General features: G+C 39.8%; 1 protein-coding gene across 4 annotated transcripts; it reads right to left on the reverse strand.

The window, feature by feature from the left end:
* Positions 1-1,929: 1,929 nt before the first annotated feature.
* Positions 1,930-24,432, reverse strand: egln1a (egl-9 family hypoxia-inducible factor 1a). 4 transcript variants are annotated; one of them, XM_030771456.1, is made up of 6 exons: positions 23,996-24,432; positions 23,450-23,941; positions 8,470-8,589; positions 5,052-5,188; positions 4,838-4,905; positions 1,930-4,479 (listed from the first exon to the last, which is right to left on the reverse strand). In XM_030771456.1, the coding sequence occupies exons 1-6, from the start codon at positions 24,158-24,160 to the stop codon at positions 4,424-4,426; spliced, it is 1,038 nt and encodes a 345-aa protein (XP_030627316.1). In that variant the 5' UTR covers positions 24,161-24,432; the 3' UTR covers positions 1,930-4,423. The 4 variants fall into 4 exon arrangements, with proteins under 4 accessions (XP_030627316.1, XP_030627317.1, XP_030627314.1 ...); XM_030771457.1 differs by having other exon boundaries at positions 23,450-23,822; positions 23,916-24,432; XM_030771454.1 differs by having other exon boundaries at positions 1,930-4,473; positions 23,450-24,432.
* Between the last annotated feature and the right edge of the window lie 1,350 nt (positions 24,433-25,782).

Below are 25,782 nucleotides of genomic sequence, written 5' to 3' on the forward strand. Positions count from 1 at the left end.
TTGCTGGGAGATGTTTAAGCTGAGTGTAATTAAATTATCCCAAAATATTCACTTTCAAATGTCTATTTCAAATATGAAACTAGTCTGTATTTTCCATTTGGCTGAAGGATGCACATGCCCATTTCCCAGATGAAAATCTGTCAGTGTAGCCCCGAGAGTGTGGCCATGACACTGAAACCTCACTCAGCCATAGCTGCAAGAAGATCTTTTCATTGGAGCTCTTAACTGAGGGGGCAGTTAAGAAACATTGTGTATGCTTTGGTCTCACTATGAATTATACATGCCGTGAAAAATAAAGCTTGGTGTACAGGTGTAAAAAGACCGCGGGGAAACAGAACAGTTAAAGACGGTTCTCCGTCAGCAGCTGTGGCAGCAGAACATGGGTTTACAGATGGAACTTTGGTTCTGTGAATGAAAGAGAGGCAGCCAGAGGTTCCATGGAGCTGGACTGTTATCTGTGTGACGGATCTGACGTTTTGGCCATATCAAAACACAATTTATGTTAGTGTATGCTCTCCCTCTGTCTGTGTAATCAAGAGCAACACAGATTTGTCCAAATAATAATCCTGAATGTGTTGCCCAGAGCAACAACATATTCTCACAGCTTTTCTTTCTTTCACAACAAGATGTGACTAGACAGCGTGTGAGTACAATCAGGTTTGACAAATGTCAGAAAAGGGGAAAAAGTTGCTATGGCATGTGTGGAGTGTGAAATCACCTTTAATGGTTCCGGGAGCCCAGAACATCAACAATTCAGTGAGACAGTCTGAGTGTAGACAGATCTGTTCCTTTCATATCTGGTCTGACAGGCAAAACAGAGCAAAAATGCTGTGTTCTCTCCATGTATTTCAGTAGAGGATACACTGGACAAAATGACTTTGATTATCCTTTCATATGAAAGGATCTATGAATTTAATTTGTCTACCTGATTCCACCTCTGAGAGGAAAGTACTTCATGTTAAAAGGTAAAGAAAAGAAAGGAAAAAAAAAAACAGATTTTGGCAAAGGAGAACCATTGTAGGACTCTCGTGCAACGAGACTCTTCATGGCTCCACTCCTACACAGACACCCAAGACCCACAATAAATTACATTAGTTTATTTTATTTAATGAATTCATAGAACAAATGAATCAAATCAAACTAAATAAAACCCTCACGTGGCCCCAACATTCCCCTGTTATATCTCCAGTCATTTTGCTCAGTGCATTTATGAAGTATAGACCCAGGGACAAATATAATTACATGAAAACTACCCCCCCCCCCACCCCCCCTTCCCAACAGGTTTGAGCTGATTGACACCGCGATACATTCACTGTATTTTGGATATGAAGCATTTGCACCCATCCATTGCTAGTACACTTACCTTTGCTCTAAGTATGTGTGAAGACTATATAAAGTTTATCTCACTGAATTAAAGCCAGTAAGGTCATCACCAGTGGCATTTAACCCACTATGTATAAAAGAGAATGATGCAGCGCCCCGATCGATTGCTCAACTGTATGTCTTAACCATATCTTTGAAGAATGTATTACTGTATCACACAGCAGAACAGACTACTTTGTTGCTTTCAAACTACTTCAAAGCATCTGTGATACAGCAAGTTCATAATGAAAATTGAGACAGTATGTGTTGGTGTACAGTACATTGTTATGAAGTTATGAATATTGCTGTATTAGCAAGCAGTTGTTACGAGTAAAGTTTACATAGGAACTGTAGATTATCTGAGCTGTCATTTCTGCAATATTCAATGTGGTACAGGGTGGACAGTATGTCTCATTGGAACTCCATGAGATAACTCAGAGATATGCTGTAAATTGTAACTAATATGGTTAGATGATGAAACAAGAGCATGCATATCTGAAAAAGAACTCTGATATTTTCAAATAATGCATACTTCCATCTCATAACTATGTCAAAAAACAGAACACTGAACTTTAGAAGTTATTACACACTACGTACAAGACATCTTTACATCACAATGTTGAGTTTATTTGACCAAATGTAATACTGCATTTGGGTGTATCAGTTTATGTTCTGTACAAACATCATGTCTTAACCATTTCTCACTCTAAAGAGTCACTGCATTAAGCAATAGGTTTGCATGATTGCTAGTCTGCTAAGGAGATAAAGATGATGTGAGCAGCCAGACGCAATCTTAAATAAGGGAGTCTGAACAAATCAACTTGGATCTAGTGATGAGCGAATCAAAGTGCTGCTTTTCATTGGTGAATATTTAACATGCTGTTTACCTGAGCACCTAGCATTGATGTTTTTACTTCTGAATGAACATCTAAGACAATCAATCAAGGTGAGGGTAAATAGGAGTTCTGCTATTTATATTGTACTGTATACAAATTTCAGCCTAGTCAAGCATACCATTCCCTGATTCACACAACTGGAGATAAATTAATTACAACAAACTCTGGTACTTACAGTGTATACACACTATACTCTTGACTGAATGGGAGAATTCACAAAATTCAAAAACCCTTTGCATGTTGCCATAGTACTGAAGTCTTAGAACAGATGTCATAATTCTGTAGCACTTTAAATCATTGTCTATAAAATAATATTAGTTGTTGTAACTATGTATGATATCATAATGCCTTCCTATGATGTAATAAATGGTTAGGCATGCATCAGGCTTTTTTTTTTTTTTTAAATATTAAAAATGAATAAAAATCAGCCTGTCTTGGTGGTAGTACATTGTAAGGGATGTCACACCTACTTAACAACAATGTTATGAAGCACTGTTATCATGAGGGATAGTACAGGACATTCAGTGTCTATACAAAGATGTGCTAAAGTCTCTTTACTTTTCAAAATGTTTCAGTCAGATTCAATATACACAAACATTATTAGTTGTTATATACAGTGAAGTAATTCACTACAGATAAATTAGTGCTCCAATGTTGCTCATCTATAGCCTTGAAACGCCATAAAGCAAAAGGTTCGCTCCATTACCTAATCCCTCACAGTGTGGAGTGTTCTAATCACCCTGCATTGGACCATTTGGACAATTTCCCTTATGCCCTTCAATATGTCTTTCTCAGTCTTGACACTACTTGTCTTTTAAGTACTGTTACCTCCAGTGCACAAGGGGGCAGTCCAAAGAATATCTAAGGAACACTTAAGTCGATAGGTACTCTGTAGGAGAAACTGCTGTCTAAACATACAAAATATCAAAGCCCTTTACAGTATGTCTAGGCTATGGCACAGTGCACTCCAAATGTCCTATCTGAGTAATGTGGGCTGTCCTGAGTTAAGAGGTCAAAAGCAGCTCAGCGTAGACTGATTACCTCTTTGTAGGCTTAAACACAGAGCCTATCTATACCCTGTAACACAAAGGACCAATACCTGGAACAACGTCCTAAAAGGCTGAGATAACCACGGTACCACTATTCATTTAAACAGGACAGCTCCAATGTGACCTGTAAAATTAACTCAAGAAGCTGTGTTCTGAGTCTCAAAATTACTGATCTGTCCACATTATTCATCCAACTTACAGTGACTGAATATGTTTTGGGTTGTGAACAGGAATGATTCTGAGTCAGGATAAAATGAAGGAGAGGGAAAAAAACAGAGAAAAATGCCCCAAATATCAAGAAAATGCAAAGGAAATGCAATCGATATTTAGTGACCACTAGATGGCACAATGAGCATAATACATTTTTGATTAAGACACTAGTGACTAGTGTGGCAGCCCCAGTTAAATGTGATTTTTTGTTCACAAAGTAATGCACTAACAAAACAGTGACACATATAGGCATAGATCAAGAGACCCTAATGTTCAAGGGCATCCCCACGATCCTCAGTATTGCAGGCTGATAGACATACAAGATTTACAAGTACGTTACGTAATGCGTGTTTGTATGTGCAAAGAATCTGTCTGACACCACTTAGTGGTAGAAGAGCAATCACTTTGACTTGAAATAACACAGCAAAGCTTTAAAACTGACACAATGCATGAAATTGGTCCTAGTCAGGTTTTTCCTCACAAGCTCAGAATGCCTTTACAGCAATACAGCTTATGTCTTTTGTTTGTAGAATGAACCAAGGTGTGTATTGTTTTACGCCTTTCAACGTAAATGAAAAACCAGAACATGAAGATGAGACAAATGTCCATATTGTGAAGCATTTGCCTTGACTGATTACATTTATGCTTACTTTACATAAAACCAACAAGGAAAAAAAAAACAAAAAAAAAAAAAACGCAGAGTCATTGTGAGTAAAATAACTTCATATTCCATGTCCGAAGTTCAGCCGTGTTTGACAGAAAGTTCAGTTAAATCGGTGAAGTCTGTAGGTTTCTTTTCTGAGTATCCAATCTCCCACTCTGTCATACTGACACTTTTTCAATGATTCCTTTTGTCTTACGAGCAGAGCACTTGAAGGTTCTGTTTTGATCAAGGTTAGCTTTAGATTAGCTGGGTTCGGACGGTTTGTTCAGCTCCACTTTCACTCCCTTCTCACCTGACCCTGCAACATGGCAATGAAGCCAGAGAATAAGAGAGAGAGAGAGAGAGAGAGGAAGAGAGAGAGAGAAATGTAAATATAGGGATAGATACTGGGGTGGTTTCAGATAACCTTTAAACTCAATGTAATATCAATAGCAAACACATGAGGGCTCATGAGGGAATACTTGTATTGCTGTTCTCTACCACCAGACAAAAATAATAAGGGAAATTCTTTCAGCTTCATACATGCAAAGACCTGCTATCAAACACACACACACTCTTATTTCTTCTCCTGCTCTCTTCTGCACACACACAACTGCATTTGCATAAGACATTTACAAGTGGCTGATATAACAAATGAGGACCAAATGAAAATGTACCTGTTAGGTATTTCTCTTTTGCTCGAGCTCGCTCATCTGCATCAAAATACCACACCGTTATGGCATACCTGCATGGAGAGAGAATGAGTGTGTCAGAGTATCTCAGGTTTGTCATGTGTTTTTCAGAGGCACGCAGTATAAATGTCTGTAAGTATGACCAGTGAGTGTGTGTATGCGTGTGTGTGTGTGTGTGTGTGTGTCTTAGCTGACTAACCTAGTAGCATAGGCAGGCTGTACTTCGTGAGGGTTCCGTCTATCGGACCAGAAGAGGAGCAAGCGGTCAAACTTGGGCTCAATGTCCGCAAATTGAGCTTTACCTTCCGGAAAGATCCGCAGAAGACCCCCATGTTTCTGAAGAGATTAAGGAGAAAAAAAAAGTTTTGCAATTCACACATGTCAACTCCTGAACAAACAGAACAAACTAAAATGAGTCAAGAAGCTTTGGTCCAGCTAATGCCATGAATGAATGCAAGCATGTAATTAAAAAGAAGACCCAGACTCAAGCAGTCAGTAGGCTAAGGTAGACGTCTGGAGAGCTCTGCTGGTCTAACTCAAGACTCTGCTAACTATGTTTACTTAAGGTGGCCAATCAATAACAATTACAATAACAATGTGATAAAGAGGGACATCAATGGGCAAACAAATATTTCAAGATACTGTAATAAAGTATAGTATCATTGTTGCAATATCAGATCCTATTAATTGTCACAAATCTGTCTGTATGCACTTCCACTCTTATGGCAAAGAAACTATGACTTTAATAAAAATACAACAGCACAACTGGGTCACAACTAGGACCTGAAAGCGATATATAATACTTAGACAAAATAATAATAATAAAAAAAAACCCAAAAACAATGAGTTATCACACTAACACGCCCTGAGTGAAGAGGATAGGAATCTGCAGCGGGGACGTTTTTCCTGAACAGGGACCGAGGAGAATAATCCACAGGAAAAGTGCACTGGTTGGATAAAGAGGGAGCAGGGTGGAAAGCCAGATTGGAAAGAGCGCGAGGATTAACCTCTAACACAGACGATACGCCAGGCCACGCTGCTCTCACGCAAAGCCACACCAATCACTCAGGATCGGGGGGGGATAACTGCTGTTTCAGCACACACACACATGCACACGCACACACACAGACACGGACACAGACGCGCACGCACACACACAAGCACACACACACACACACACACACACGCACGCACGCACGCACACGCACGCGCACGCACACGTACACGTACACGTACACGTACACGTACACACACGTACACGCACACGCACACGCACACACACGCACACGCACACACACGCACACGCACACACACGCACACGCACACGCACGCACACGCACGCACACACACAAGCACAGACACAGAAACACACGTGCACGCACGCACACACACATGCACACACACATGCACACACACGCACACACACACGCACACACACACACATGCACGCAAACACACACATGCCCACAAACACACACATGCCCACAAACACACACACACACACACACACAAACACAGAGACATGCACACACACGCACGCACATACACGCACGCACGCACACGCACGCACACACAAAGCTATTACAGTCACTCCAACAAGTGAAGTGACAACAGTTCAAACTAACTCTGCTCCTACATGTGTGAGGGGATGCAGTGTAAGGCTTCATCAGTCATTTACTGGGTCAGCTGTCTGCACATACGTATTCCAGTAAACACACATTATATTAAAATGAGTAGACCTCTTCCAGGAACTACAGTGTATTCATATCATTCCAAGGAAGCCGCTGTTAAAATATAAACAGACCAAAAATAAAGGCCAGGGAGCCAGCATGGTTTCTATAGACAGCCGTGCTGGAATAATGCACTAGGCAGGGAGTCTTCCGCTTGTCACGCTTACATGTCATTTCTACATGGCAAAATGCAGGGACGTTATGGACAAAGAGAGAAGGGTGTGTTAATACTGCTCTCACACTATGACCTTAATTTTCCATTACAGCTAGGACAAAAGAGCCTTCCTTGTGACAGGGTAACATTTAAAACATTATACAGAATAATATAATATGTAGCGTAAAACTCAAATAACAGGACTGGTATAGGACTGGTATACACAATTTCCATTTTTGGTGTGATGGTCAGATAAGAAATGAGATTCAGGTCAGGACAGACATTAAGACGAATGCGAAGAATTAAATTTGCACATGCACAAACACACAAACACAAACACACACACACACACACACACACACACACACACACACACACACACACGCACAAATAAGCTCTTTACGTTAATACAGACTTACGTTAATACAGACAAAAACACTTTTTTAATTGTTGGTCTCCGAGACATACAATCACTGGACTAGTAATATTTATCAATGAGAAGCTTTAGAGATTTTTTCTACACACAAAAAAAGATCAAACTTTATAAAGGAAAGAACAAACAATTGCTTTTTGTGATAGAGGGTAAGTAACCTAGCAACTGTGGGTTACCATAGTGAACCTCATCAACACCAAGACCAGCAGCTTAAGGTTCACACATTCAATTTAATAAACACAGCACAATGTAATAAGAGTGACAAGGGCGACATTTTCTGTGAGGGGAAAAAAAACAACAAAAAAACAACAACAACGGAGGAAGCAAAGACAACTAAAACACAAGGTACAATACACATACACACATGTGGGTAATGTTTAAATGCAGTTAAATGTTTCTGTAATTTTTCTCCATGATGAACAGTCACTTGGAAGTCAACTGTCATACCACTCTATACGAGTACAGATATATTTTCCAGGGGCCATCAGGAGGGTTATTCAATCCATTTTTCCCCTCAGCATTGCACTCTGAACATTTTACCTCCAATCTTGCTACAACATGCCTGATTGTGTCAATCAACCGACTGTGCTAATGTGCTACTGCTAATCTAAGGGGAAACGTTTGCTAAAACAGGCCCACTTCAACAATCAGGCCATAACTGTCCAACATGGTCACGAAGGTGGCAGTTCAGAAATGTGTGTAGAACTGAGAGCACCTAACACTACACTCTCTGGCACTAATTGTAACAGTCCTGGGTGAAGCAGTGGACTTGGTAAGTGACTTTGATAGCTCTCTAGCCACTTCTCGTAACAGATTAGTGGCTCAATAATTGTAATGGGATTAAGCTGAAATGGGACCAGCCAGAGAGCACGTATACCAGGCTACGCCATGCAGCGTGTGCGTGTGCGTGTGTGTGTTCAGTCTGACAACAGAGCTGAGTATGTGCAGTCACACTAATGAGATGGTGAGCTAAATCATCCAGAATCATATCCAAACGTCGAAAACCTAAAAAAAAAAAAAACTTAACAGATGAATTATGTGCTGATCTGGCATTTCCCAAACTTTCCATTTCCTATTACGTACAGGATGAAGACCTTTAAAGACCTGCTGATCACTGAGCAAGACAGCATGTGTGTCTAAATGACAAGGTCCCAGTAACACTATTAACAGATGTTTGATTCCCTGATTACACACTGATTGGACATTTTCAGAGCCTTGATCACATCAGTGCGATTGAAAGCAAAGGAGAGGCCACCCAGCCTGGTGGTGACGTGTGAGAGACATCACAGGGGTCACGTACCTTGGCATCCCAATTCTTATTAAGGTAATAAATACATGTGACACATCTCCCATCTCCGTTTGGGTTATCCACATGCCGCACATATCCTGTTCCGTTTCCAGGGTAACAAGCCACCATGGCCTGTAAACAACAAGAAAAAAGTGTATAAATCATTTGTGTACACAATAAGGAGGAGGGAACATGCCAGAACACAGACGAACGACAGCTCATTAATTATAAGGCCTTAAGGTCAGCGAATGAAAAAGAAACATTTCTGCGCGCACATTTCACACATAAATTTATAATTTATAATTTATAATTTACTTGTCTGGTGTTTGCTCTCATCTAGCGCAAGTTGCAAAGCATAGGTTTCAATAAATGACAAAATTACAAAATGTAAATAAATAAAGTAGAATGAACAAATATCTAAATAACTACGCATATGTACACACACAAATTATATAGAACATATATAGCATATATTTACATAACACACACACACACACATACATAGGCACTGATCGCTGTAAAGCTGCTTTGAGACAATTTTGATTGTAAAAAGGACTATACAAATAAAACCGAACTGAACATATACAAATATGGTGTGAGAGATTGAGGTGTGACTCAAATGCATGGTTGAAGGAAGAGGTTTCAGTGGAAGTGACTGTGTTTTAGATCTGTAAACATGCTCTTATTTATTCATCACATTTGTGTATGCTAGCTGCTCTGGCACAGTTCTACTCTATTGTCCTCACACCCACCTGGTCCACCGCATGCCGTGTGTCGCCTAACATCTACAGCCAACACAATAAACTTCTAACGGCTGCTAAATTAATAGAGTAAATAACACCACATGGCAGCTTCCCTGTGCCGCTTCCTTCACTAATGACTTAAGCGATCCCACAGGGGAGTTGGCTGTAAAGTCTTTTCTGATTTGTGGACTATTGGTATTTAAAGCAAACAGAAAACATAGCCAGAAATTGCTCTGTTTCTTTACAAAGATTTATGCTCACATTTGTTTTAGATAAATGCGTAATGCACTCAGATCCACAGAATTACGACATAACTTCCAACTTCAGCTACGGCTAATAACTCTGGGATCTCCTGCATTTCAAAAATACAGCACTTAATGTTTGGACTTCCCCTTACACAGTGAACTCAAGTCTACAGGGACACACTGTAGAACAGCAGACATATTAGCTGGATAGAGCTGGCGACACAGGTCACCAGTGACTTACGTTTACAAAGTCAGCATTTTATTTGACCTTCACTTGCAGAAGACAATGATTCACAAGAAGAGGAAGAAGCAAAAGAAGACGAGGAGAGAAAAAGATAACACGTAAACAATTTCAGATTCAAGGAAACAAGATGGGGACGAGGGGGAGGGGTCAACATCTGTTCCATATTTACTTAAAAAAAATGTTGTGATGACAACAATGAGGGGAGTGTTCGTTGCTCTGCAATTCCACTGAATATTTACCAGTGTAAGTACAGCAAATCTGATACATGTGTGTCCTCGTTTACATATGCTCACATGATGGCGGCGACAGTAATGAAAAGCATGATTTACATAATAGTACAACGTTCACTCACATTCCTCCACACCTCAGTTGTTCCTAATGTGAGTTTTGTTTTTTTGGGGGGTTTTTTTTTGGCCTTTTTTTTAGTCTTAGCATTTTAAATGTGTTTTACTTTTTCATATTAAATAGCATTTAGCAAAATTTTCCTCTCTGTTCCCTCATTTCCTACTGAATTACAAAGTCTGGGAGGCTGAACTCCTCACCATCAAAAATGCAGTTAAACATGTGAGAAATTTATGTAAAAAAGAGCCTTAAAGTTTAAAGACAAACAGAAATACAAAGTATGCTAGGTCAAATTGCGTGACAAATCGCTCAACATGTTGGAATCCTCATAAATTTAAGCCGTATTTTCGAAAACGTATTCCTTCCAAATACTAGAACCTACCCGGATCAGCGGAAAACCATAGCAACATTATTACAAGCAATGGGTAGACTAAACTCCTGCCTTGGACCTGCGCCAAATTGAACAAAGTATGGTAAAGTAAACCATCCTCTATAGAAGACAATATACGTCTCCTTTTCAAAAAGATCCACTGTGCTCCAATTTTTGTTTGCACACAGAGAGATTTAGGATTAAGAAAAGGTTGTCACAACAGTTTCTCGCTCTCAGAAAGATGATATTAAGGTAGACACAAAAGTTACTTTTATTTACACAGAGGGGTTTCCGGGTCAAGTATTCTTCTTGGGTTTTCTGTAAGCTTGCCCTAACGCATACACCATTACTGGTGCAATTCATTTAGTGACTGCTCACTGAGTCCTCTGTTAAATGTACCTTTCACTGCACATGGCACCGGCACCTTTACCTTCATATAATAGCAGTCTAAGGTAAGTTACTAAATAAGCAAGCTTTGGCTTACCATCATTCTTCTGAATCACTACTATGTAACCTAATGCTGATAGTGCTGTTATCTGCGAAGTCTAATCTAGGGCCTGAATCTGAAATGCAATGCACACACACACACACACACACTGCAGTGAGCTCATGAATAGCTCTAGTGTTAGGTCTGTACATATGAAAGTCATTTGTCTCATGTTGAAAATCTATAATTTAACTGCAACTGATTACGGCTTTGTAAAACATTTGGTTGACAGAAACATGGCTTCAAGGGCTGTATCTATTTTGAAGGTTATAATATCATTTTGACTGCAATGGTAAGAGTGAACTTCAAAAGTCTGTCTAAGGGTAAAGGAGTCACTTGTGCTAAAAACTGAAGTGACCAAAAAGAAACAAAAAAAACCAAACCTCTGGCGTGTGAGGTCAGTTGGATGCTACAGGCGGTCCTGTGCTTCCAAAAGAAAAAAAAAGCATTAAATTCTCTATCTGACTGAAGCTCATCCTATGACATGTTTCATCGATAGTCCTTGTAACCATACCAGCCATCAGCTAAGACACATCTTGCACGTCTCACAGCTGTATTATTCTTCCGACTTGCATACTTCGACACTTCCACTTGCGTCAGTCCACATTTTGCTTGCACCTTTTCAGCGATACAGAAAGCCACCGGTATGCTTGCTATCAACTTCCTCAAAGCCATCTCCAAAAGACCCACATCTAGATTAGGGGTGCAAGTCTCGCTTCAGAGACTCTTGCAAAAAACCTAAAGATTTTTTTCTTTTCTTGTGTGTGTGTGTGTGCGCGTGTCTGTTGGTCCTGTTGGATGGAATAGGCAGGTCAGCTCACGCATGTTTGGTGGTCTGGAGGGTTTGGGATGACCCATTGACTGAAAGGTGTTTCTTATGCATCTCATCATACCTGGATTAACCTTCAGTAGCACCCGATTAGTCCAATACTCCACTGTGCATGACATATTTTGCACAAACACCGAAATCAAGTCCACCCCCCACAAGAGAGCAAAGAAGGGAGGGAGGGAAGGACAGAGACAGAGAGGCAGAGAGAGAGGGAGAAAGAGAGAGAGAGAGGGGGGGGGGTGCTGCTGTACACTCCTGACTCTTGGCTTCTTGCCAGGGGAAGCAGTATTTTAACGATCCTGCTACGTGCAGTGCGTGAGTTAGTTTTGCAGATCCACTACTGGCCTTCCAGGCTCAAGGGGGATGGCTTGGGACGGGTAAACATATTTGTAACTAAACTGTCAGGAAAGAGTGTCTAAGGTCGCACAGAGAAACATCCAAGGGACTCAGCATTGTCTCTCATTAACCATAAAGATATGTCCTGTGAAGACGCGTCGACGTACTCGTAATTTCTGTCTTTCACCTGCCAAGATTCTTACTGCTCTGAGTCACTATCACTTTCAGGTCAACAACAATGCAGAATTCCAGCAGGGGAGGACTTTTTACTCAAGCCCAGATGATTAAAACAAAGAGATATGATTCCCATGTCCAAACAAACCCTCTTATTCCTTTACACACACACACACACCTTCCGCCCCTTCTCACACTTCCCGAAACCCTTCTTAAGAACAAAATGACTGGAAATGCAGCAACTACTTTCTTTCTTGACTTATCAAGATTTTCATCATCTTGATTGTGAAGTTTCAATCTGCGACTTGTGCCTTGAACTTAAAGAAGTTCAAGCCACAAGTTAAAGAACCTACAGGTCCAAGCACTCTGCTGTTACAAACCATGGGTCCATAAACTTGCTAGCAATGTTGTGTAACTGACTCCATCTCTTTGCTTTAGTTCACTACATGGGGTACTTTTGACCAGTCACCAGCAACAGAATCCATTTACATTCTATCAAGAATTAAAGCAGGGTGCTCAAGATCATTTGGTACAGAGCTACTTTCCTCAGCAGGGCCCAAAAGAAAAAGAAAGAAAGAAAAAAGAAAAAGAAAGAAAAAATTACAGACTACGGGAAAAGTTCTCTTCTGAACCACACAACTAAAATCCCACTAAATAAGAAGCAACTTATTTAGCACTGTGTGTTAAATAAGATTATAGTTCAGTTTTTATAAGAGTCTTAGTCACATGGTAGACCATGTTAAAAGAATGAGTTAGAGTTGCACCACTGACTGCCTCTAATGTCTGGATATTCCTGCAGTGTGTTCGAGGCTTTCCAGATCAGGTGTTGTACACTGACATGGAATTACCAGGCTCCCAAATCATGGGATGACCGTTAAACTGCTGTACAGCCATCTCCAGCAATTGTCCGATTCAAAGCCATAATGCAACAGTTATTGTGCCCGAGATATAGAATAACTCTCCTCACGGATGACTGTGTGCATTAAATGGACCATTCCCTACTGTAAAGGATGTTAGTAAAGGGGCCTCCCTACTTCGCTCGCAGAGTCATTCTTCCGCGTTCCTCTGTGGCCTCATTAGGAGGCTAACCCTATTGCTGTGCGCTTTGTTTACATTCCACACAGCTAGATTCATCCTATGCTGGCACTCAGTGAGAGAGGCTCGACCCCAGTGAGAAGCATAGGACTGTGGTTGGTCAGGTCATCACAACACTCCTCATTAGTCCGGAACTTTCCCACCATATCCATAGGACAAACAGGGACATGGAGGGGTGTTAGACGCCGGGCACGGTGGAGGGAAGGTGAAGCGGAATCCTCAGGGAAAGGAGAAGAATGGGTTTGTTCTCCAAACCACTCCAACACATCCTAAAGGCATGGAGGCTCCCACTGGGGCCTGCTGGTGCAGCTGCCTGACAGAAAGGAGATTTCCGGAAGGCTCTTCCTCTTGTACACAAACATACAGTAAACACACACCGAACGTTGAAATATATTACCACTGTTTTAGTACTCTGAATGTCTAAAATAGAAGTATTTCACATACTCACAGTATTTTCATCCATACAAACAGAAAACCAAAAAGCATCAGGATGTGAATAGAAACCTTTGGCATGTTTGTCTAGGGACACTACCTGTAGTACTGGCCCATATACTTCTGTAGTTATGTCCAAAGACATACCGACATTTGTGACAGGAAGTCCCTCCCTTCAGTGCTGAAAAAAAGGCTATTTTTGAGTCACTAGTTGTGCTGCTATGTGATCACCTCAGACAATTCATGCATGCTTATTACACAAGTGCTGTGGGCTAACTTTACAAGTACTTTAAGGGCACTAAAGAATATGACTTACAGCAATGGTTCTAAAACCGTGAAACTCACATCACCTGGGGAACATGCAGCATGTCCTGGTGGTACCCCAGGTGATGGCAGAAATTTGTCGTCTGCCCTGAAAAACTGGAAAATCGTCAAAAACCACAAAAAAAAACTTTGAAAATGATTAATTTAAAACGAATAACTATTTAATTTCTGCAATGGACTAGTGACCTGTCCAGGGTGCCCCCCTTCCTGCCCGATGAAGGTAAGCGGCTTAGAAAATGAATGAATGAATGAATGAATGAACTATTTAATTTTAATACCAAAAAGGTTTTACCATTTTCTACTTTACAACTGTAATAAAATGCATTTGTGCGCTGATGCTCTGTCAGACACTCAACTTGTACAATTAAATACATATTTCACATTGTCCGATAATCACTTTACGACAGCCCCCTTATGTGGCTCTTGTTGTATTATTGTTCGCAAGGAAAATAGACGTGCTGAAGTCATGAACTTTGGGTTTCCAACCAAAATTCCTGAATTGACATCAGCACACAAATATCTGGACTCTCTTCTGCATTAGTGCCAATCAGCGCTGTGTAATAATCCACTTCAATACCGTACTGTCTCAGTTGGATGGTGTGACCACTCTTGGCATCATCTATATGCTGCTGAATCGGGGTTTTCAGCATAGGCATTGATCAAGACGTACCCATGGCTCATCGTCAGAGAATTTTTTTTCCTGTTTCTCTGACAGTTTTTCTGTAGTGCACTACAATAGTCAGACTATTGCTACAGCAATACTGGGGCAGAGACTCTTTTATTGTTTGCTTATTTTGTGGTGATTAATGTGGGGAAAAAAATTAAATTGTAAACTGCCAAATTTGTCATTTCCCCTTGTCTTTTTATGTGTCTTTTTCAGGGTGAAACTGTGTAATGTGGTAATCTCCATGGCCTAAAGAACAAAATTAAATGCATACATGAAAAAAATTCCAAGAGCCAAACTTCAGTACATTCTGTCTACATTAGTCATTGAGATTTTCTATGGCTTCTGTGAGACGGGGGTTGAGGGTGGTACCTGGATGGTTACGTCAGAGGTTGCACTATGACCGAAAGTTTGAGAAGCACTGAAGTATAGAATTCAACCCACATTTTAGACAGCAGGAGTGACATTATCTGAAAGTGACAGTTTCACAGTGCAGTAAAAGTATTTGGCATACATTAAAACATCTAGTTAAACCCATGAGGTATCTGATCTGACATGTCCTATGGTTATAGCGGCAGACATACAGATGGCAAAAGGTCCAGTCAAACAATTTTACACTCTCCAGAAGTTTTTCTTAGATACAGCGTTAACAGAGTGCCAGGAAATGAACAGTTGTTGTATGTTAACTGGCAAAAAAATTAATATATAAAATAAAATTTTTAACAAATAAATATATCTGTGACTAAGCTACACAAATGTCATCTACAAGCGCAAAGGTAAATGAAATGAAATATATGATTCACAACAACAACAACAAAAAAGTCTAAAAATCATGACAGTGCTTAACAAAAAGAGAAAAAAAAAAAACAAAAAAAAAACACAAGATTAGAAAAACAAGATGATGTAAACATCATGTTGTTTTCCATTTTCTGGGAAATCAAAGTTTCACTGGCCATTCCAAAACACCTAATTAATGGAACAATAATATTTAGATTGATTGTTCGATAAGAGAAGTTCAGTTTAAACAGGGAAAAATTCCAAGCAGAACTAGCCTTGGGTCTGTGTTTATTTTTGTTTTCCCAACACTGACTGTGCACTCAATTAACCTTTGAAGGCCGAACACAAAAACTATAAATAAATCCGTTCCGTATTCAAAGACCTGTGAGATGAGACTTGCCGGTAGGGAGACTGAATAAATAAAGCCAAGGATTATTTGATAGGTTCAAGAGAATCTGTTATCAGTCAACAGTCAACACAGTCGTGTGGTATCTTATTATCAACTTGTTCCTAGTTTTTTCTGCCTGTTTTTTTTTTATTTATTTACTTATTTATTTTTTACAAATTTATGATTGACAGTTTTGTTAATGAGATTCTGCTTTGCATGTGTAAATTCTGAGCATGTAAGTGAAATGACACTTGACTGAAGCATCTCAAATAGAGTCAGACTGAACTTATATGTAAGCCTGGATGAGAAAAAGAAAATTCTAGTGATGTGCACAGTCTGGAGACAGTGGTGAAGTTCTGCTTAACACAGAGGGAAACTTTATGCTGTGGGAGCTCGACGCCTCTGGGTAATTCTGCTTTCACAGTGATGTTATCAATTTAATCTTGGACAGTGCTTTAGTTAGGAGGTTTTGGGGGAAAACCAGAGGTTTACTCTCTTAACAGACTAGATGCTTATCAAGATTCAAGCACAAGCAGTCATTCAGAAAGAGAAATATTACAAGGAATGAGGGTCTGGATTAAAGCCGAGGGGCTGACTCCAAATGTGGGTAACTTGACTGTTGAGACTGGTAAAGGATAACTTGTCATAGTATCAGTGACATATGGACCCAGCCGTAAAAGGAACTGCTGTTTAGCAATGACCTAGTTTCTTTTGCCTTTTTTTTTCAACAGCACAATAAGTACAATGAGGGCAGATACCAAACTGCTGAACCACTGCCTTACCAGTGAACTTTATTCAGTGATTAAATGGCTGAACCTACTGGCTGACAGAAAACACTAATATAAAATAAAAAATCTATCTAGAAAATCAAATTTAAGTACATACATGTATACACATACACATATGCACACATAAAAAATAGTATATAATATTTGCAGACATCTAAATACAATGAAGTTGCAATTCCCTCTATGTGAAATATAAATTGGGAGGACCATCTTGTATCCCAAATATTTACCGGTTCTATTCCTAGTAACAATCCATGACACAGATTTGTAGAAACAGCCACTCTGGGGTTTACATTGCCGGTACCTGTGAACTCACATACGGGAGGAACTGCAGGGAAGTGCTCCTGCCCCTGAGACGGTGAAGGCAGGCTGACTCATGATAAACTGAAAGTGTGACAGGTGAAGGATTTAATTCTGCACTGTCAGAGTGAACACTGTGTTCATTCTATAAGAGGATCAGCTAATGATACCCATTAATGCCACTGACAATCAGTCAGTGTGAGAATGACTAGGTAATCAAATGTCTGAGGAGGAGAAGAAGAGGAAGAAGAGGAAGAGAAAGAATAGGAAGAGGAAGAAAAAGAAGAAGAAGAAGAAGAAGAAGAACTTTGTCACATACAAACTAGAGCAGTGAAAAGCACCCTCTGCATTTAATGCATCCTAACACCAGTGAGCACAAACACTAGAGTGGTGAGCACTCACACAATATGAACTAGGAGCAGTGGGCGTCTGGCGCCGGCACCCGGGAACCTTGGTCAAGGTCACTGACAGGAGTACTAATCCTAGCGTGCATGTCTTTGTTGTGGGAGGAAACCGGAGCACCCGGGGGAAACCCATGCAAGCACGGGGAGAACATGCAAACTCCACACAGAAAGGACCTGGGATGGCCTGGGGCCTTCTTGCTGTGAGGCAACAGCGCTAACCACTGAGCCACCGTGTGCCCCCCCATGCTGTGTTAGCGAATGCTGTTCCTTTCATCTTTTCGTTTTGTCCCTGAACACGTTACTCACTTGGGAGGGGGGTGGGACTAACGAGGGGGTCGACTCTATTGTGTGAAGGTATCTGGTGCTTTTTTTTTTTTCTTTTTCATTCTATAAGCTGCAGATATTCATCAAGCAACAGGATGCACTGCATTGCTTCAATCTTATTATGTCTCACAGTCATCTGATTAACATTATGTGTCCCTGTGTGACATGAGGAGAGATCATGGAGGTGACACATGCACTCTACAACTGCACAGCTAATCAAACTTTAAAAAAAAAAAATCACAATATGACCAGGTACAATTACTAAACCACACATAGGACGTCTAATTGGACATTACCCCTAACATCTCAGACAGCACAGACCTTTATGATGAATGAATGGGAAAAAAGGTCCATGCAAGTTTAATAAAAAAAAAAAAAACAAAAACAAAAAACACACACGCACACGGACCAACCATACAGATGTCAACCTGAATCAAACCAAACAACATTTGCTGGTATTTTTGCCCTATGTGAGAAAACCATTTTTTAAAGTTCTAAACAGTTTGTAGTGTTTTGTCAGTGTTTAGTTTTCACTGAGTTAACATAAATATTTCAAAATATTCTTCTTACAGGCTTTTCTGCATTTATGTGCTTTTAGCAGCAATATGAGATGTTAACTTGTTAAAGATGTTAAAGAAGTTAACTTTATCATGTCGCACTTCAAATCACAATCACAATCACAATGTGTTGAACTATTATTTAGACAATTTTTTATGGCTCTATTTCATTACAGTTTTCACTTTTTCAATGAGCATTTGTAAATAAATAAATAAATGAATAAATAAAATTAAATACCTGTAGGACTTCTTGTGTGTTTCTGTTTTCATACAATTAGCCTACTTTGTTTCAGAAATGGAAGGTTTAACCTCACCAAGATTAAGAAGCCACTTTTAACAGGCAAATAAAATTAATCTCTGATAATAAACTCTAACAAAGCTTCAAAAAAAACAAAATAACAAAAGGCCCATGAGAGCACACCAGAAGAACCTACAACTGCAATAAATGACATCTGAATGATGTGGCATCTGACCAATCACTAAATTTGCTCACCGACGATGAATCAGTCACTTGTGTCAGCCAGTTATCCCTAACTTCACTCAACTAGGCTCATTCAAGTTCCAACATAATTAACTTCACACAGACTTCGTTTAATTATCTGACCCTCTGTTGTGCTCATGAATACTGATGATTGAAACGATCTAAACAGAAACAGAAACCCAAAACACCGTCCAGAAAACAGGTTCGCTCATAATTTCTGGGCACAGAGAAAGGAGTGGAAACGTTTGAAATTCTCTCAATCTTATCTTGCTTTTTTCTGTTGAGTCATCCTACAGCTGCAAACTGTCAAAACAACAGCTCTTTTTTTTTTCCTTGAGGTCAACCTTGGATCCCAGCTGGAGGAACAAGCAGCCACAGAATGGTAAGAATGGTGGCCTGGATTTAATATGGATTAAATAAGCCAATAAAAATGTAAAATTAAACCCTCCTAAATCCCAGAGTCTGGGATTGACAGCGATAAAAAAAACGCTCAAGTTCAAAAGCACTGCAGCTTTGATGCTTTCCTCTCGAGACTCAACACACAAAAACAAAACATACAGGTGAAACAGATTGACCTGAAACACCGAGGTTGGAGTAGTCTACAATCACCTGAGTCAGAAGCTTGTTGAATAGCCTATACCATTCATTGTATCTAGCACTCTGCAACCTTGTAAAACCATGACCACATGACTTCCTCTCTGCGCAGACCAACAAAAAATGTAGGCCAAATGTCAACAAAGGCAGCAACTTCCACATTCTATACGTATTATTTCTATGTGTGCCATTCAAATCTCCAGCTCAGCCAAGCATCCTGTATTTACAGCAGGCTTTTTCTATAGTCTATCAGAGGTACATATGTATTTGTCAGACGCAAAATCAGCAAGACACAAGTGCTGTTATTGATGTGACACATATCCAAAACTTTATCGAAGCTGTCGGCTTTTGATGCTTACAAAATATTCACTTCCCTTGAGGGCAAATATAAAAGGTACAGACTGTTTTTTCTGTATGCTATCCTAAAGAAAGGGAGTGCATGAAGAACAGTGTCATATTAAAAAAATAATTTCAAACTTTTTTTTTTTTTTATGTTTCTTTACATTTCTCCTGTAGCTATCCACCCTGTGTGTTGGTCTACGAGATAATGAGAGCAGGATTTTTGTTTGATTCTTTGTGTAAGCCATATTGGTTTGGATGAGACTCCGGTCCTGAGATTGTATAGATTTTCTTCTTTAATTACTGTACACAGAGGCTACAGTAAACATCAGAACAGCCTAAGAGTCAATATGAAGGCCTATGGAACTCTATATGCATGATATGTTGATGCTTGATTGTTCATGCTTCTCAGCATCTTCACTTTACAAAATACGTCATCTACTATCAAAACACATAATATTTTTGAGTTTACATACTGAATAACCAATTGAGGAAATAAGTAAGGCCTCATACAGTTTGCCCATTGGAGGTTTGAAAGAAATTATATTTCATAATCATAACTGCTTACATGTTTAGCTCAAAGGGAGCAGAAAATAAGTTCTAAAAAGACGCTGTGATTCTCTGTGATTTTCTCTCAGCTGTCTGTGGGTGGCTCTTTCTCTGTCAGTGCACTGCATCCTGGCTAACCCTCTGAACCTCTGGAATTTGTGCTTTTGGTAAACAATTTTATCAAATGTCAGTAATGTCACAACCACTGCAGGCCAGCTGGACAGCATAAACAGCTAAAGAAAACATATACTGCATCAAACAACTAGACCAGGAAAAGAAAACAAATGTGGAAGCATAGCTGAAATTGTCAAAAAAAGTTCTTATATGTTTTTGAAAACAATTTACCTACTGTTATATAACAGCTTATAAGCAAAGTTTGTGTTCTATGGTGCAAATTCCAAAAATTAATTTGAAATTAAAAATGAATGTGAAACAATATGAGCAAACAGGTTTCCCTCAGGTTTAAGAGTAAATAAGATACCTGTATACTTTGGCAGTTCTTCAACAAGCTGAGAGAAGGTTTACGGGTTCATTTTAATCCCTGCTAAGCTAACTCTGAAAGCTTTTCAGCGATAAAGTCAAAGCCACGGTCAAGAGTGAGGCACATACCACGCAAACGAGGTCAAGAACTAAGAGAGATTAGCTGGCTAAGGTATAATGCCACACTGCAGTGGGGACTTCCGTGGGTCAAGAGGTCTTGAAAAAGCAAGGTCAAAAGTTTCACAGTCACGCCACTGAGACACCAAAGCTTTATATGGTAGGGGTACTGTAGAAAAAGACTGGAACTGTGACACCCCCCCCCCCATAAATGCACACACTCATACAGTAAATCACATGTGTCAAAATCCAGTCCTGGCGCGTCAGGGTCCTGCCGATTTTTGTTTTCACCTCTTAGTTACCTGTTGATTTTCACTTTGAAAACAGGTGTGCACGCTCTTCAGCCAATCAGAAATTGTGTTTAGTTGGTCGACAAGGAAAAACAGCAGGACCACGGCCCTCCAGAACTGGATTTTGACACCCTTGCACTAAATGTTTTGGTATAGTCGATCACTTATGGGTGTAAAGTGGTAATATTCATGTGCTGTGACAGTGGAACGTATCAGTGTTGTAGATGTGCTATGGGACAACAAGACCCCCCGGACAGAGACTAGGGGAGAGCAGAGGACTGGTGTGATTTGGAGGGGTGGAGGTAGGGGTGGGCGGAGGTTCTTAGGTCACATGCAAAGCATGAGTGAGTGAGCAAGCAAGCTAGTAAAAAAGAAGCTTAAATGCCTAGACAAGAAGATAAATGTATTTACATGCATACTCAGAGACATATGCCTACATATGCACACAAAAATACAAACTGACACCCACAGCAACACAAACAGACGAACACGTATTTACCCATACATACAAACACAGGACCCGGCTTAAATGAAAAGTGACGATACGGCTGTTTCACGTAAGCTGTCATCTCCCAGCGCAAACAATCCTGGGAAGATTTGTGAGCATTCAGACCTAGGCTACAGGGGCAATAATAATTACCATGCAATTTTACCTGCTATCATCAGTGATAAACCTGTGATAGAGATGTAGTGGCTTGTGGTTTGTTAAACAGTTAAACGGATGATTCAAAAATGACTCCATACATCTGTGTGTGCTATATGCTACCTAGAGTGGGGAAAAAAACCTCTAGTAGTTCCAGTTTGATATAACCCACAACTTCCTTTCTCATCGATGCCAGCCAAACAACAGTTTTCACACACAGCGTCCCTGGTCAGACCAACAGACAGACATGTGAACAGACTAGTAAACAAACTTAGCTTCGCTTCTCTAAAAGCTATGATCAGCATTCATGCTTCAACAGAGAAACTCAAGCCCCCCCCCCCCCCCCCCCCCCCCCCCCAGAAAAAACACTCTTGTGAATTACAAAATGATTCTGTTTTTCTTAAACATTTAAGTAAGCACAGCTTCTAAGAAAGAACATTACAAGAACCGAACCATACATGTTCTATACTACAAGACCCAAGATCAAATGCTTTCACGATCACAGATGTGGCTTTGAACCAGAAACCTTACAAATAGGATACATTTTTTGTTGTTGTTTAAAAGCCTTTTCATTAACATTTATTACAGGCTGGTTCATCCGTTAAGTTTCATCTTTAATGGAAAGAGATGAAATTCAATAGAAACAAATTGTTAAATTTACGTAATAACTGGCACAAACTCGGCATAAAATAAAATGGCCTTCTGTGAAAGCCTCTTCAGGCTTGATTACGCTAACTTTGGACACAACATGTTTGGCTCACTATCAGCTTTAAAATAAATTAAAATATCTGAAGGAAATTTACACGGTTTGGAACAGATTTGGCTAGATGTGATGACTAAATTATTAATCTGTGTAAAAATCTACTTACAAGATTAAAAAGCAAAGAAAGAAAGAAAGAAAGAAAGAAAAGTAAAAAAAATAACTAAGCAAACAAACAAATTAAAAAAATAATTAACAGTCCTGTTTGTGCTTAACAAAACCTCAATTATAAATTGAATGACAATTGCATTCATTGTATAAGAATGTACAGGCTATCTAAAAGAAACACTTGTATATGACTTTGAGGGGTGTGATTTTTAGAGGCTTTGAAAGCAGTGCCAAAACATCTGAGCATTATCTTGAACAAGCGTGATTACTAGTAATTAATCAGCAACACTTACTAAGAAACCACACATAAATGCATTAATTATTTGTTGGCTGAAGTACCTAGTCAGCTGAAGGAGCTAGTCTGCTCTTCTAGTTGCTGTCTTGAGCAAATAAAAAATTGGAAGATTACAGGTAATACTATAATAATATTACATCCCCTTTGATAGCCCTCACATAAATTTATTGTCAGGAAGCCTACCCACACAAAAAAAAGGAAAAACGTCTTCCACAGGACTGATCTGAGCTGACTGAAATTTCGTCAGATATTTATGAATAATGTATTGTTCCCTTTAATTCCCTTTCCACAGTTCATAATTTAGAACCTTTTACTTAGGTGATTTGAAAACAAAAGTTATATCGTTTTCTATGAAGTCTAGCCAAACTAGATGACCATGTTCATGAATAAATCTCAGGATGGAGTCTTGTCTAAATGGGAGTTATTCACCGTTCATCTTTAGGCATGTCACGTTCTGATTTAAGGGGCGAGCCAAGTTAAGAAGCGCGCAGAATACTTCTGTGCAATACTTACTTTGGTCCTGCCATATATTTCGAAGTTTCCCAGTTTACCGTTACAGTGTCTGACTAGGTCATCCATGCGACTCATTAAAAAGCGTATCTTCTCACAACCAGGTTCTTTCCCTTCAATCCACGTTATTTTGTCCCCTCGTATGTCTTTGGAAGAATCCGTTTTTTGACTAACCAGCTGACCGTCGGAAAATTTTCCCGTTTTATGAAGGGCTGTTACATCTTTCAGTATACACTGTCCAATTTCTTCACCGAGAAAGTTATCGACAACACATATGCCATGTCTGTTCATACATGGAACAATATATTCAGTGGCAAGTTTTGGCAGATGGGAATTCATTTGATTTATTTCATTTGGTTTTGCGTTGTTACTGATACTGTCCCCTGGCTGTTTGCTGTCACCTTCTTTCGCACTATTAATTAAATCTTTCGTTCGCCCCTCCGTCGTGACATCGCCTTGCCTCTGTGACAGCGGTTCAGAGCCCCCCTTGTCATCCTGTGGTTGCTGTGGAGTTTTGACAGGTTGGTTTGTTACCTGTGTCTTCTCGGCCTCTTTACAGATCAGTTTATGCTCTTTCCAGTGCTGTCTCTGATGCTCTTTGCTGCAGTAAAACGAGTTTCGGCAGCGACCGCACTTCAAAAGATTTTCCATTTTCCCGCAAAGCTCACAGTATTGCCTGTCCCGATCTGAATCCAGTGTGTTACTCTTTTCCATATCGATAGCGCTCAGTATGTGGTTTGCAGGGTCCCTTTAAAGCCAATACTTTCCACGCGGTCTTCTACCGATAAGTTTGGGAGTGATCCTCCTCCACGGTGAGCCACACTGCAACGAGTGAAACGGAAAACCAACGTCTCACTTGTCTACTGTTCACAGTTTCATTACAAAAACTACAAATTGCACTTAATTAGATGATCTGACACAAAGCATGTGGAGTCGAAAGGTGCATTTAAGGGGGTCATGAGGCTTCAGATCAGTCGATGTTACAACACTGCCCTACTTGATCGCATGGTTGCACTCCTTCTCGCCCGTGCACGTCGGCAGTACAAACCCTGCTACTGACGTCAGCGTACTGAGGGTGGGGCATGGGCACACAGAGAGTTTATAAAACGGATTTGATCGTTTCATTCACAAATTGCAGGCGCCGTAGTACGGTTAGGGAAGAGCGGTTTTTGTCAGCGGTAAAGGGGCTGGACTGGAATTGACTGGCATCATTTAAACTAAATATTTACTGTCGTTAATATATCTACAAATATGGTATAAATATGTATATAATAATCTTTGACTCAGTTCTAATACTGTGCACACGCGTATATTCAATAAATACTGGAATCACAGGACTAATTATCCATGTGCGTACCGATTCAGCTCTGTAAATGGAGATATACTTGAGCATGTGGCGATGTTTTTCCTTATTAATAGATTAATAGCAGGTTAACATTTGTTTAAGGCTCAATAGATTGCAATTTTAGACTTATTGGTTTCGCTACATTCTTTGGGAACTGTAGATAGTTATGTGTATATTGCAAAAAGACAGTTTTAGCAATTATTTGAACATAATTCCTTTGGGGGACTCTGGTAAAAATAGGTTTGGGTGTTTTTTAGGGAAAGTTTCTGTAACAGAAAAAAACATTTTGTTTTATTATATCTCAGAGAGAAGCATTTGTACTGGAACAGTTTTTAAAAGCAGGATTTATCCTAGATGAGAGTTATACCAGGATGCCAGATTAAATATCAGATATGCAGACAATTTGAGTTTGACAGAGATTACACATGTGCTTGTGTGGTAAATAGAAATGTATCAAAACACCTCTTTTTGTTTTAGGCACCTTCTAAAATATCTTTAATGACAAACACCCTGAAACACATGATAATCAATACCACTGGACTGCAGTTTAAAATTTTTACATACTAATATCCAGTAGATGATTTGTAGGGGGATGAGAGGGGATGCCCTCCACCTTGTTAGCAAAATGACCAAAATGCATCCCCCTTGTTAACCTGCCATCCCCTCATAAACTCTATAGAGTAGTGTCAGTGACCATTGGGCCATGCCCCCTGTTAAAAAATAACGAATCACCTACTGCCAACATTGATAAAAAAAAAAAACAAAAACCCTGGAATAAAAATTGACATTTCAAATCCAAGTGATTGTGTATACACAACCACTGATGCATCTAATGCTCTATGTTGCCCCCTGTGGGTGAGGGACGATGATGACATGCTTCTTTCTTGGCAAATATTGGCACATGTTCAAGTTGTGAAGAGGCACTGGGCAGCACGTACACACTTGGCTAGATTCCTTAAGGGAATAGTTCCTGGAGAGGCTGGGTAATCTG

This window comes from Chanos chanos, chromosome 4 (genome assembly GCF_902362185.1).
Source record: "Chanos chanos chromosome 4, fChaCha1.1, whole genome shotgun sequence".
Classification (NCBI taxonomy): domain Eukaryota; kingdom Metazoa; phylum Chordata; class Actinopteri; order Gonorynchiformes; family Chanidae; genus Chanos; species Chanos chanos.